This window comes from Octopus bimaculoides, chromosome 7, assembly GCF_001194135.2.
Source record: "Octopus bimaculoides isolate UCB-OBI-ISO-001 chromosome 7, ASM119413v2, whole genome shotgun sequence".
In the NCBI taxonomy this organism is placed as follows: Eukaryota; Metazoa; Mollusca; class Cephalopoda; order Octopoda; family Octopodidae; genus Octopus; species Octopus bimaculoides.
The window spans coordinates 43481305-43494529 of NC_068987.1; the positions used below are offsets into that span (position 1 = coordinate 43481305).

Genomic DNA, 13225 nt, shown 5'->3' on the forward strand with positions numbered 1-13225 from the left:
TATATATATATCCATCTTTACATACATACACACACATACATGCATGCATGAATGCATTCATTCATTCATGCATGCATACGTTCATGTTTTGAAGTATCACAGTTGACCAAATCAATAGGTTATCTCTATCTATGAGAAGCAGATGCAAGCACATCGGTCATATGAAAGAGACTCTTTTGTGCCCTTCACAGGAAGAAGTTTCACATCTTGCATATACTTACCAGTACATTTCAGCTCAGTGTATACAACCCTGTTATTCTTGAATAGCAATCAGATTCTTCCACAGCTCTATATATGTTGCAAGATCTTACTAGTGTTAGTATAGATATTGATTTTTTTTAGTGTGTCTTTAAGATTGTCTTTGAATTGTTTGCCTTGTTTGCACTATGGATGTTTTCCTTGCTCCAGCTCACCATATAGCACCTGTTTTGGTATGTGGACAAGATGACGAGACCATCTAATTTGGTGTTTCATAATTATGGACTTGATACTTGTCATTTTTGCCAGCTGCAGTACTGTTGTGTAAGTTACATGGGATCTTCAGGATATTATGCAAGCAGCACTGGTGGAATTGCTTGAGATGTTGGATATGCTTATGGTAGCTTGTCCAGGTCTTGCAGCCATGCAACAGTGTTGTTAAGACACATGCTTGGTAGATCTCAACTTACGTTGCTGCATTGATGTTCAGTTGAAACCAAAGCCTTAATTCAAGCTTTCCAAATGCATCACTGGCCTTAGAAAGTTTATAACTGACTTTATCAAGTGTATTAAATCTGGATAGTATGCTACCAAGGTAAACAAATATATTCATGACTTTTAACTATTTACCTTGACATATATTGATAATGAGATGTATAGTTTGCCTGGTGCTGGTTGTAACATCACCACAGTCATCTTAAAACTGATTTCAATTCCAAGCTCATCACACACAACTAGAAGGCAATCCATCAGGAGCTGTGTCTCACTATAGAGGAAATACATGGCTACTCTACATTATGTAAGAGTGGATGGGAGTAGCTGGAAGGAAGATAAAGATGATAGTGGTGGGATGCCAGGACATAATCTCAGATACAAGTGAGGAAAGGAAATAATATGGATAAAGAACTGACATGGGTAGGTGGATAAGTTCATTAGAATGTAAGAGAAGAGTGGCAGATAGTTATGGGGAAGTGATGGTGTAGAAGTGAATGTAGTGAATGGAACTAGGGTGGATATGTGATCATTTGTAAATATCATTATGACAAGGTTAAGGCAACAGGATAGAAGTGGCTCAGGAGAGAGGAGGTAAGTGGCATTACAGGAAGGGAGGTGGGGAGAGAGAGGGATGTACAGTGACTGAGATGGCTGTCAGAAATATGTGGAGGTGGCTGTAGTGAGTGGGGACTAAGGAAGAGGGAAGGGGCTTTGATGGCCAATAGAACTTGGTGATGAGAGCAAATAAGAAAAGATGATAAAGATGTTGTAATAGCAGCCTAAAACATATTTCAGAGGTACAGAAATGGGTGATGGGTAGAAAATAAAGTGGGAAGGGATGATATTGAGAATAAGGGATGGATTTTAAAAGGAAGTGGTTCCTAAAGAAATAAAATCATGCTTACAGTGAAAAATCATTTCTTTTTCTTTAATCAATACAGGCTTTCATGTATGTAATACATGTTAGGTTATCCTAGATGCTGTTCATGGACTGCTTTTACTTATGAAACTTTAAAGAAGACAAGCTGGTGCTAGATTGCTGGTGTGCTTTGAAAATGTTGAGATTCTGCCAAAGAAATACATAATTTTTTTTATTTGTTTAACTGTTGTTAATCTGGCACTTTCAAGATTTTGGTTGGTTGGTTGGTTGGTTACTGTTTTACATTATTATTTTTTGTAGTTGTTGTTATTGATATGTTTGTTTTATCTGTATTCTGTCATTCCTGTTGTGTTTCTAGGAATTTACATTTGGGGATGGTGGTGGAAGTGGTCATTGGTTGGTGACAGCAGGAAAGAGAGGAGAGAAGAAATGATTTACCAATTTACTTTTGACAAACTGTTTTTTAGATGGATGTTTAGCAGGAGCGGTGATGGCAATGGGAAAACTGGTCATACAGTGGTGGTGGTGGGAACTGGTCATAGTGGTGGTGTTGACAGGGGAGATTGGCTATGATGGTGGTGGTGATGGTGATGGGGAGGTTGGTTATAATGGTAGTGGTGATGATGGGGAAGATTGATCATAATGATGATGGGGTGGGATTGGTCATAATGATAGGGGTGGTAAGGGAGAGTGATCATAGTGGTGGTGGTGTTGGTGGTGTGGAAGATTAGTCATAACAGTGGTGGTCATGCTAATGAGGAAACTGGTGGCAGTGAAAGTAAGAATGGATCAAATAGTATTTCATAGATATTACTAGAAGTATCTCTGTGGTGGCTGTCATGGGGAGATTTATGGGGATTTATTGTTTACTGTTAAATATTGAGTAGATTCACTGTTAAACCTGAACAAGTGGAGTGAAGTCTGGCTAGCATGTGAATGGTTGCAGAGTGTGGGGGAAGAGTTTGTGAAATGTAGGAATAGAATAGATTGTCTGAACTAAACTATTATATTTAGTTATTCATTTGTTTTGCAAGATTCTTGATGTGAAATTGTGTGTTGAAACAGATAGTGTTAAACTTGGGGATGATCATATTTTGCTACTTAAACTCATGCACTGCATATTTGGTCTTCAGTTCAGCTTTATTACTATTATTTTAGTTTCTTTGTCAAAACTCTTTTGTCACACTACCTGTGACCTCTTCAGCAACTCCTTTATCCCATGTATCTCCTTTCGTTCTGCTTATTCTATTTTGTAATACCACAGAAATTCAAAATGGAATAAGCAGGACAAGAGGGGACATGTGAGATAAAAGGATGCATGATGAAAGCGCTTAGACAAAGGACACTAAAATAAAAATAATAATAAAACTGAAGTGAAGACCAAATATATAGTGTGTGTGTTTAATTGGCAAAATATGTCCATCCTCAAGTATAATAATATATTAAGGGTTCTGTGAAATACAGGCAAGTAGTAGATTCTACAGCTGGATGCAGCTCCTAATACCAACCATTTTACAGAGTATACTGGGTGCATTTTTTCATGACACCAGTGTTAGTGAGGTTGCCAAATGACTTCCAAGACAAGATTATTCAACTGTAGTGAGACAAGGAAAATGTGAGGAAAAAGTTCTTGCACATCTGGGGTGGAACAAGTGTCAGGTGGGTTTGGATGGAAAATCACTTGGGAAAAAAATTGGTCTTTGATGATATAAAAATGTAAGAACAATAATATATTGGTTTCAAATCTTGGCACAAGGCTAGCAATTTTAGAAGAGGGGTAAGTTGATTACATCAACCTTGGTTCTCAACTGGTACTTATTTTATCGACCCTGAAAGGATGAAAGGCAAAGCCAACCTCTGTGGAATTTGGATTCAGAAGATAAAGAAATGGATGAAATGCCACTAAGCATTTTCCCCAGTATGCTAATGATTCTGCCAGCTCACCACCTTAAAGACCAGTAATATATTGAGAACAATAGAATCATTTGTTCTCTTCCCACTCCCACTAATCATTTGCTGAAGATAATAATAATGAGCTTATTGTATGCAGTGTACTGTGCTCAGGTGCACTACAACTTGTCAGAAAATGTTAATAGAAGAAACAGAAAGCAGCCATTAGCAGAGTGAAAAAGAAAGAAGTCAGTAATGGAGGCATAGACTAAAACACAAAAGTACAGAAAAGTGAACTGTAAAAAAGCCATAAAAAAATAAAGGTGTATAGGTACATCAGGAGTAGTGTTTGGAAAGCATGTCCTGACAGCTAACAACCAGCATGGATAGTTTATTCCTTGCTTCAGCAATTCTGAACATGAAAAAATGTTTTTGAAATTAATGAGTACTGTGCTATTTTTTTATTTTATAAGCATATCCACAAGTTGTAGCAGTATTTAATTAAAAAAGATGGCCAAAGTTGTTGGGAAGATGGTGGATAATCTTGTGGGCTTCTACCAAGTCAGAAATAGGGCTTTACATCTTAGAATGAAATTGTTTTTAATATATTTTGGACTAGTTAAGGTGGTGAGCTGGTAGAAACATTAACATGCCGGGTGAAATGCTTAGTGGTATTTCGTCTGCCGCTATGTTCTGAGTTCAAATTCCACCGAGGTTGACTTTGCCTTTCATCCTTTTGGGGTCGATGAATTAAGTACCAGTTATGCACTGGGGGATCGATGTAATCGACTTAACCCCTTTGTCTGTCTTTGCTTGTCCCCTCTATGTTTAGTCCCTTGTGGGCAATAAAGAAATAAGAAACATTAGCACACCAAACAAAACGTTTAGCAGCATTCATCCATCCTTACATTTTGAGTTCAAATTCTGCTGAGGTTAACTTTGCCTTTCATCCTTTTGGGATTGATAAAATGAGTACCAGTTGAGTACTGGGGTTGATGTAACAGACTTACCTCCTCCCCTGAACTCGCTGGTCCTGTACCAAAATTTAAAAACAATACATTTTGAACTGGTTACTGTGGTATGATAAGTTCTTAGTGAAGAAAATTTCTGGCCAGTCCTACTCTTAACTGGAGTCATATAAACTTCAGCATCATACCAGTATAAACTTCTATACCAGTCATTACCTGGATAACCATCTACTAGCATCAGCACAATAAGGAACACTCAACTCATTTGCTTGATTGTTTCAAATAACAGTCGAACCTCCTTTGACTATCTTGAAAAAAGTGAACAACACCTTGAATAAAGCAGTTCTACATATTCTGTTTGGAAAAAAATGTGGTGGTCATACCTGTCATGCCTTTGACTGATCTGGGGCTAAACAACAACAACCACTATAACTAAATGACAATTACTACATCACCTAAATGCAATTCATTTGTATGTCATCACCAAACCAACTAATCTACTTGATTGTTGACCTGTTTAGAGTTATCACCAATACCAAGCCTCTACCAGACAAACCTTGCCACCACCACTACTACCAAACCATCATAACTACCACACTTTTAGTACTACTCATTGTATTTACCTCACCACTTCCACTTCTCTCTTTATTTTGGCACTATGGCCACTACATAGAGGGGGACATTACAAGGACAGACAATACAGTACAAAACGTGGGGTACATTTAACGAATGAAAACATGAATTATTAAAATGAAGGATGAAATGGCTAACGAGCCCCACAAAGCTCGCATTTTTATTTTACCATTCTATTTATACAGTTTTTTAATTCACGTCTTCATCTGTTATAAGCTCGGTTACGTCGTCCAACCCAATTACATTAGGCAGACTCTCGTATCGAACAAATATTCTACTGTTCGTAATTATATCTGGGAACAACTCTTTTAATTTTTCCACTTTGTCTTTCTCTATTAGTACTGCTCTTTGGTTTGCTTCAAACATATCTGTGCTCAACTTAACTCTCGTCAAACCTTTGATGCCACTTCCATCACCACTGCCACAACCATCACAACTGCCACCACCACCATCACAACTACCACTAATATATTCTCCTTATTGCTCTGTCTAAAGACAAAAAAATGGTATATCTATGTTGGATTAGATGTATCTCTGTTGGATCAGATGTTGTTTAGCCCCAGGTAATTCCTGAACCATCAGACCTACAAAGATGTTCCAGCTGTGATCATGCAGTCTTTTAATTTTTCTTTTTTTTTTCACACAAACTGCATTTTGTAATGTGTCCTTTGCTTTATTTAAAGACTGTACTGTCTAATCTTTTAAAAAGGCAAAGGAAGAAGATTTAGCTGCTATTTCTAGTAAGTCAAACAACTATATTGAGGCAGACTCTCTGGCTCAATCTTGTATTGTGTATCAAGTCATTTAGGCCTTCTCTCACAAACTTATGATCAAACATGTTCCAGCTTTGACCATTCCACTTTTTTCTTCAAACATAATGTCTCTATGACTACATTACTTGTTGAGGTTATCTCTACAGATTATCTCTAGAAACTATAGCCAGCACTGATTTTCTTACAATGTTTCGTATGTGAGACACCTAATGTAAACAGCAGTAAGATCAAAGATGAAAAATGGGTATTGGGTATACATGACATATTTCAGGAGTTTTTGCTCCTTCATCAGAACTCATCTAACCCCACTTAATCATCCACAAACTCATTGCTTAAATAGCCACTAAATATAGCAGTGTAATGTTATTGGATATCCCAATTTTACATATTAAACACATTCCAGGAATGTGTTGGATATATAAAGTAGAAGTAGTAGTAATAGTATTAGTGGCAGCGATAGTAGTAGTAGTAGTAGTAGCAGCAGCAGCAGCAGCAGCAGCAGCAATATAAACAGTAACATAAAAAAAAAAACTGTAAGGGAGAGTAAATTTTGGCAATAGACTAAGAATGAAAATTGCTCATTAAGGGCATCAGTCTGGCAGTTAACTTTCTTCAGTTATACCATCTTGAGAATATTGTATTTCAGTCATTGATTTTGGAGAAATATAATGGATATGGTGTACTTTAAGGTTTCACCAAACTACAAGAGATTTGGTGTCTTTAATTATTGATTTCTAATAATGGCACTGGTTTTGGGAAATGACACAATATACAAGTATGTATTTTATCATTCCTGGGATGATGTGAAGCAAAGTTGTCCATGGCTAAACTCAACTAAACATAAGGCATTTTCTCTATCACTCTACATTCTCTATAATCCATTGCTAGCTCATTTGATTCTTGTTTGGACATTCTTGCTTTTTAATCTGTTTTCAAAGACTCAAAAATGCTAGAATTTCCTCTTCTTTGTTACTAAAATTGTCTAAATTATTCCTATATATCTGTGGTTTTTAGTTGAAACACTTCTCACTTGTCATTCCCAATGTCTTCTTTATATTTTACCATAAACCCCAACATATCCTACATAACCCACCACTAAAAAAAACTTCACATTTTTGCACTCTAAGGCCCTATAGTTGAGGGAAGATTTAAAAGCAAGGGTGGATTAACAGATTAGTATGATAGTGCTAATAAATATGTACATGAGGCATGTGGTGTACATGTTGACTTCATTTCACACTTAGAATGACTTTACTTACTTCTCAGAAACATTTGAGAAAGATATGAATTGACATAGGCATGGCTGTGTGGATAAGAATTATAAGCACACTGGATTGCTTTTGGGCATTTCTTCCAGTTTTACATTTTGAGTGGAAATTCTGCACTAACCCTAAACCTAACCCAAACCCTTTCATCCTTTTGGGGCTGATAAAATAAGTACCAGTTGAGTATTGGCGTTGATGTAATTGACTTACCTGCTCCCTTAAAATTACTGGCCTTGTGCCAAAATTTGAAACCATTATTATTATAATAAAGGCGGTGAGCTGGCAGAATGGTTAGCAGTATTTCATTTGTTACTACATTCTTAGTTCAGATTCCACCGCGGTCAATTTTGCCTTTCATCCTTTCGTGGTCAACTGGCACCCTCCCACCAAATTTCAGGCCTTGTGCCTATAGTAGAAAAGATTATTATTATTATAATGATGATGATGATGATGATGATGACATAATTCATCAAGGTGAGAACTAATAAGATAGGTCTCACCTGTTATTGAAGTTGACATTCCATATCAGTTCCAACAGGGCTCTATTAATATTCAGTGTACTCTTAAGAAACCACACTGATAATATGTAAGAGAAACAGCAGCTGTAAACACCTTACTGACTTTTCAACTAACCTGATTTAAACCAGGAATATTTCAAGATGATTTCTGTAGATAGATATACATGTAACCATAAACACATACTCTCTCTCTCTTTCTCTCTCTCTCTCCCTCTCTCTCTCTCTCCCTCTTTCTCTCCCTCTCTCTCCACCTCTCCCCCCGCTCTCACATACTCACACATACACATAATGTTGCCTATCTTTTGCAATTTTAAAATTCCAACTTGTAGATATTTGCATAAATCTACTTGCTCCATAGTCGCTGATATTCGAGGTTAGCTTGCTTTCATTGTCCTTATAACAGAAAATGGTAGGTAATCTTGATATATAAAACAGATTTTGTGTGTGCATATGTTCCTTATGGATTTGAAAACTGAGTTACAGATTTTGACGTATGAGGTATCAAAATATTCAGTAATCTTTTGGCTACCAAATAAAGTATGATTTTTGCACAACAACTCTTTTTTACTACAAAAATAACCTTGAAAATGAGATTTTATTGCACAATTTTGAGATCTTTAACTAACAGAGGCAACTCTGCCTGAACGGTATGTCTTACATAGAGTATAATGAGAAAATGCTTAAAATACTTGGAGTTTTACCAGGGAATGAAACTTTGAAGAGATACCGTCAACTTTATTAGAATTATTTACTAGATAATCTTGTAATGTGAAGTATGTTTGTTTGTGTTTTGTTTAGCCCAGAGTTGCCTCTGATGTAGCAGACCCATCACATACTTCTTTTTTTTTTTTTTCTTCCTGAAATACTGTAAATCTGTGTCTTTCTTTTGATGAAAAAATGTGTTTTAAGAAAGATTTAGCTGCTATTTGTAATAGCTCAAGTTACCACAGACACAACTCTGTTTGTGTGTTTTGTTGTGGTGAAAAAATTACTTTTTCTCAAAATATTTTGCACAATAATTTTTAAAGAAATCTGGACATCTTTCTTACTTCTAACCATTCGACTTTAAATTACAATTGTTAATTGTTGGAAGTCAAATAGACTGCAATGTACATATATTGTTATTGTATAGAGTGGAAGTTCAGTATGAAGTTTTGAACTCATTATCTTGTGGTTAGTAATCCATTACCTTGAATTTGAAGCCATTAAATCTTTAAACATTATTTTACTGGATTTAGTCTTTCGACTATTGCCAAGATGGAGTATTACCTTCAAAAATTCAATTGAGCATACTGATCTCAGTACACATTTCAATCTGGCATTTATTTTATAGACTTCTACTTGATGAACTGCTAACGTTGAAACATAGTGGGATGCAATACTCAATTTAACAACAAATGTAAAACACACACACACACACTCATACTAGGTGCAAAAATGACTGTGTGGTTGAGAAGTTTGCTTCCCAACCACATGGTTCCATGTTCAGTCCCTCTGTATGTACTTTGGGCAAGTGTTTTCTACTATAGCCCTAGGCTATAGTAGAATTTGGTAGACAGAAACTGCAGCATTGTTCATCAGAAAATAACCAAAAAACATGTTTATAAAGAAGAGTTGTTTGCTTCATACTCCTCGTGTGCCGATTCTGTTCATAAAAAAGGAATGAATAATATGTGGCTGTAGGTCATAACACCCAAGCAACACCGGGGTGCATTGTTAGTTGTTAAAATAACTGTGGGTTAATGCGCTATTATCTTATAGCCATCTTTTCTCAGAAGAAGGAACCTTCTCCTTACATGAGAAATTCATCTCTCCTCATGACATCAATTTATACAGTTTTTCAGTTACTATTAACTGTTTTTTGTTTAGCCAATTCTAATTTTAGTTATTGTTGCTTAGGTCAACACTGATTTTGTAAATCTGTGGTCAGAGGTATTCCAGCCTCAACCATGCCTGACTTTTAAGAGTATCAATATGTCTCTTTTTTTAAGACAATAAGAAGGTGTGATTTGAGAGAAAATTAGCTCCTCCCTCATTGATTTTAAAAAGAAAATATTTCTTATCTAGCTGTTATCCAAAACCCAATATTAAAATATATTATAAAGGTAGCAAGCTGGCAGAACCATTAACATGCTGAGTGAAATGCTTAGCAGCATTTTATCTGTCTTTATGTTTTGAGTTCAAAGGTCTACTTTATCTTTCATCCTTTCAGGGTTGATAAAATAAGAACCAGTTGAATACTAGGTCAATGTAATCAACTTGCCTTCTCCCAGCAAGATTGCTGGTCTTGTGCCAAAATTTGAAATCAATATTAGAAGGGTGTTGCAAAAAAAAAAAACAATCTTAAATTTACCATTCTTGATAAATGTTTCAACAGCAAAAGCAGTGTGCACTAGTCCAAGAAATAATGGGAACTGCAAAAAGAAAACAAAGATGTAAAATATTAGTTCTATGAAGACAATGTTAACCATCTGCCTAACATCACTAGCATCACACCCAGGAGTGTGTAAAATATGGGCGGTTCTTTAGTCACACCTTGTATATATATGTATGTATGTGTGTGTATGTGAGTCATCATCATTATTTAATGTCTGTCTTCCATACTGGATGGGTTGGACAATTTGATATGAGCTAGGCAAGCCAGAGAGCTGCTTCAAGTTCCATTGTCTTCTTTTGCATGGTTTCTATGGCTGGATGCCCTTCCTAATGCCAACCACTACAGAGTGTACTGGTTTTTTTTATATAGCACCTGTACCAGTGGGGTTGCCAAGTAACTTGTGAGAGGAAGACTTCTCAGTTATGAGAGGGAGTGGAACCATGGGAGGTGGCTTTGTGCTAGTTAAAGTATAATAGAAGGATAGAGATAGGTGTCTTACTATAGAGGAGACACTTGGCTAGCCTAGTAAGAAAAGAAAGGAAAGGAAGGAGAGATCAAGTTAGAAATAAAGATAGATAGATAGAGAGAGAGAAATAGCTGGTGGAACAGTGGGGGAAGTGGGTATAAGTGATACAAATTCCATTTTGTCCTATGCAAGCAAAGAAAAGATGTTAAATGATTATGATGATGACAATGGCACATTAGATACATATGCACACACATACGCTCAAGGTTTAATGAAGTAAATAACAATTATAGTGTTGTTGATTCCTGCATTCTAGTATTTAATCAATTTTAAGAGGACTACTGCTAGTGGTTCTTGGGCTACTGCTAGTGACAATTTCCCTCTAGGTTAATTCTTGTGGATAACCCTGGATATTTATGTATTTATTTAATTAACCTTCATTAACTCTCTTTTATTAATGATTTTCTTTTTGTCTTTTTTTTTTCTCCACAGACTGAAGGCACTAAGAAGATTGTCCATCCAGTATTTTTGCTGAAGATATTTCTTCCTCAGGTATCATGGTTTTAGCTTCTGCTTCAAGCCAAAGTCACATGGGGGGCTGGCAGATGATGGAAGATGGTGAACACAACTATTCCATAGTCTTCAATTTCGAGAAGCTCTTTGATGAACCCTCTTTCATGGAGTACATGCTCAAAAATTGGACCAATTGCTTTATTTATTCAGTCATCTACATAGTTCTCATCTTTGGTGGACAGTGTTGGATGAAAGCCAGAAACAGATTCGACCTCCGGCCTGCTTTAGCTGTGTGGAGTGGAACATTGGCTCTGTTCAGCATTGCAGGTGCCATACGTACATTGCCGGAGCTGATTTCAACAATCCGAAACCGTAGCCTACAATATTCCATCTGTGTACCAACATACTTCCGTGGTGTAACTAGCTTCTGGGCATATATGTTCACTGTATCGAAGGTGTTTGAGCTGGGTGATACACTGTTTATAGTCCTCCGGAAGCAGCAGTTGATATTCCTGCACTGGTACCATCACATTGCCACATTGATCTACGTCTGGTATAGCTACACTGACCATACAGCCCCTGGACGATGGTTCATGGTTATGAACTATATTGTGCATTCTATCATGTATACATACTATGCTTTGCGAGCAATGCGCATCTATCTTCCAGTGGTGGTTAACATGACTGTCACATCCCTGCAGATTTTACAAATGGTCGTTGGTTGCCTCATAAACTACTGGTCATTCCAAATCAAAACACGAGGGGAGTACTGCAACCAGAGTTACGATAATATAAAATACTCAACTCTTATGTATTGTAGTTATTTCTTCCTCTTTGCTCATTTTTTCTACAATGCATATATTAGGAAACAGAAGCTTTTGAAAAAGGTTTCTTGAAAAAAATGAACGTCAGCTCCATCAACACATTTTTCTGAGCATCTTTAAAAAAAATAATAATTAGAATAATAAACTCAGAAAGAACACTCCTCACCAGTGTGTGTGTGTATATGTGTGTGTATGCAGGTGGGGGTTGTGTGGTTGAGGTGAGGAGTGAAAAGGATAAGTTAAAAGAAAAAAGAAGGGGAAACTATAACAAGAAGAAAAAATCCAGAACAAATTGAATTCATGATTTACTCAGCCAAGAAGCAAACAAGTTTATTAACAGCAAAATAATAGACATGCAAGAGAACTTTGCTAAAATTGACGAAGATGGAAATAATAATTTTGACATTACTTCATCAGCTCTTACAATGAAATCCATTTTTGTTTCTGTCTATCTCTCTCTTTTTTGTTTTGTTTCTTCCACCTCATATTATTTAAAATTATTTTAATCATATGAAGAATTAAATTTTCTGTTACCTTTAAATATATAAAAACAAAGAAAACAATTTCTTTTATTTGAAATGATTTTTTTAAAGACATTATTAAAGATTATGTTGTTTGTTTTAAAGATATATATTCACACACACACAATATATATATATATATATATATATATATATATGTTTTTCATGCACACACAGATGGATATATGTGTATGCATTTATACATGTATATACTTACACACACTCACACTCACATATATATGTTTATATATGTATGTGTGTATATATATATATATACATATATGTATGTATATATGTATGTATGTATATATACCTATATATGGCTATGTGTATATATGTATATATATATATAGACATATATATAGATGTTTGTATATATAGATACATATATATAGATGTTTATATATATATATAGATAAATTTATATATATATATATATATATAACATATACATATTTTTTGATATAGTCAAGTGCCTCCGGTACTGACCTTAGCTCTATGTCACTGGAGCACCTAATAAAAAGCAGGTAGTACTTCTCCTTCGCAGTTGAATACTTTGCAATAGGAATGACTCCAGTGTATAAAAAGTCTTGCAGCATTATTCATTTCCATGCTTTGCAGGGAGATAAGGATGCAAAATGTCTGTCTCTTTGCATATATGTATTCTTTTGTAATATACATATCTGCATATGTGTGTGTGTTTGTGTGCATGCAAATGTATGTGTATACATACAGATATGTGTGTATATATATATATATATATATATATATATATATATAATGTGATACATGTGTAATATGTAACTTCAAATTTGGTGGAAGTGAGTCTGAATTATTATCAGGGTAGAGGATTGGCAGGGGCGATAAGAGCCAGACAAAATATCTCACAGTATTTAGTTTAATA

At 35.6% G+C, this 13225-nt stretch overlaps 1 protein-coding gene across 11 annotated transcripts in view; it reads left to right on the forward strand.

Annotated features, from left to right (window-relative positions):
- Window positions 1–12363, forward strand: part of LOC106883414 (elongation of very long chain fatty acids protein 6) — a 63786-nt gene extending 51423 nt beyond the window's left edge. For 8 of the 11 annotated variants that reach the window (XM_014934408.2, XM_052969562.1, XM_014934416.2 and 5 more), the window contains one exon: window positions 10956–12363. In XM_014934408.2, the coding sequence (XP_014789894.1) occupies window positions 11021–11872 (852 nt within the window). In that variant the 5' untranslated portion in view covers window positions 10956–11020 and the 3' untranslated portion in view covers window positions 11873–12363. Of the gene's footprint in view, window positions 1–1091; window positions 1114–7941; window positions 8030–10955 lie in introns of those variants that run through there. The other 3 variants (XM_052969566.1, XM_014934457.2, XM_052969563.1) reach the window with 3 other exon arrangements.
- Window positions 12364–13225: the final 862 nt, after the last annotated feature.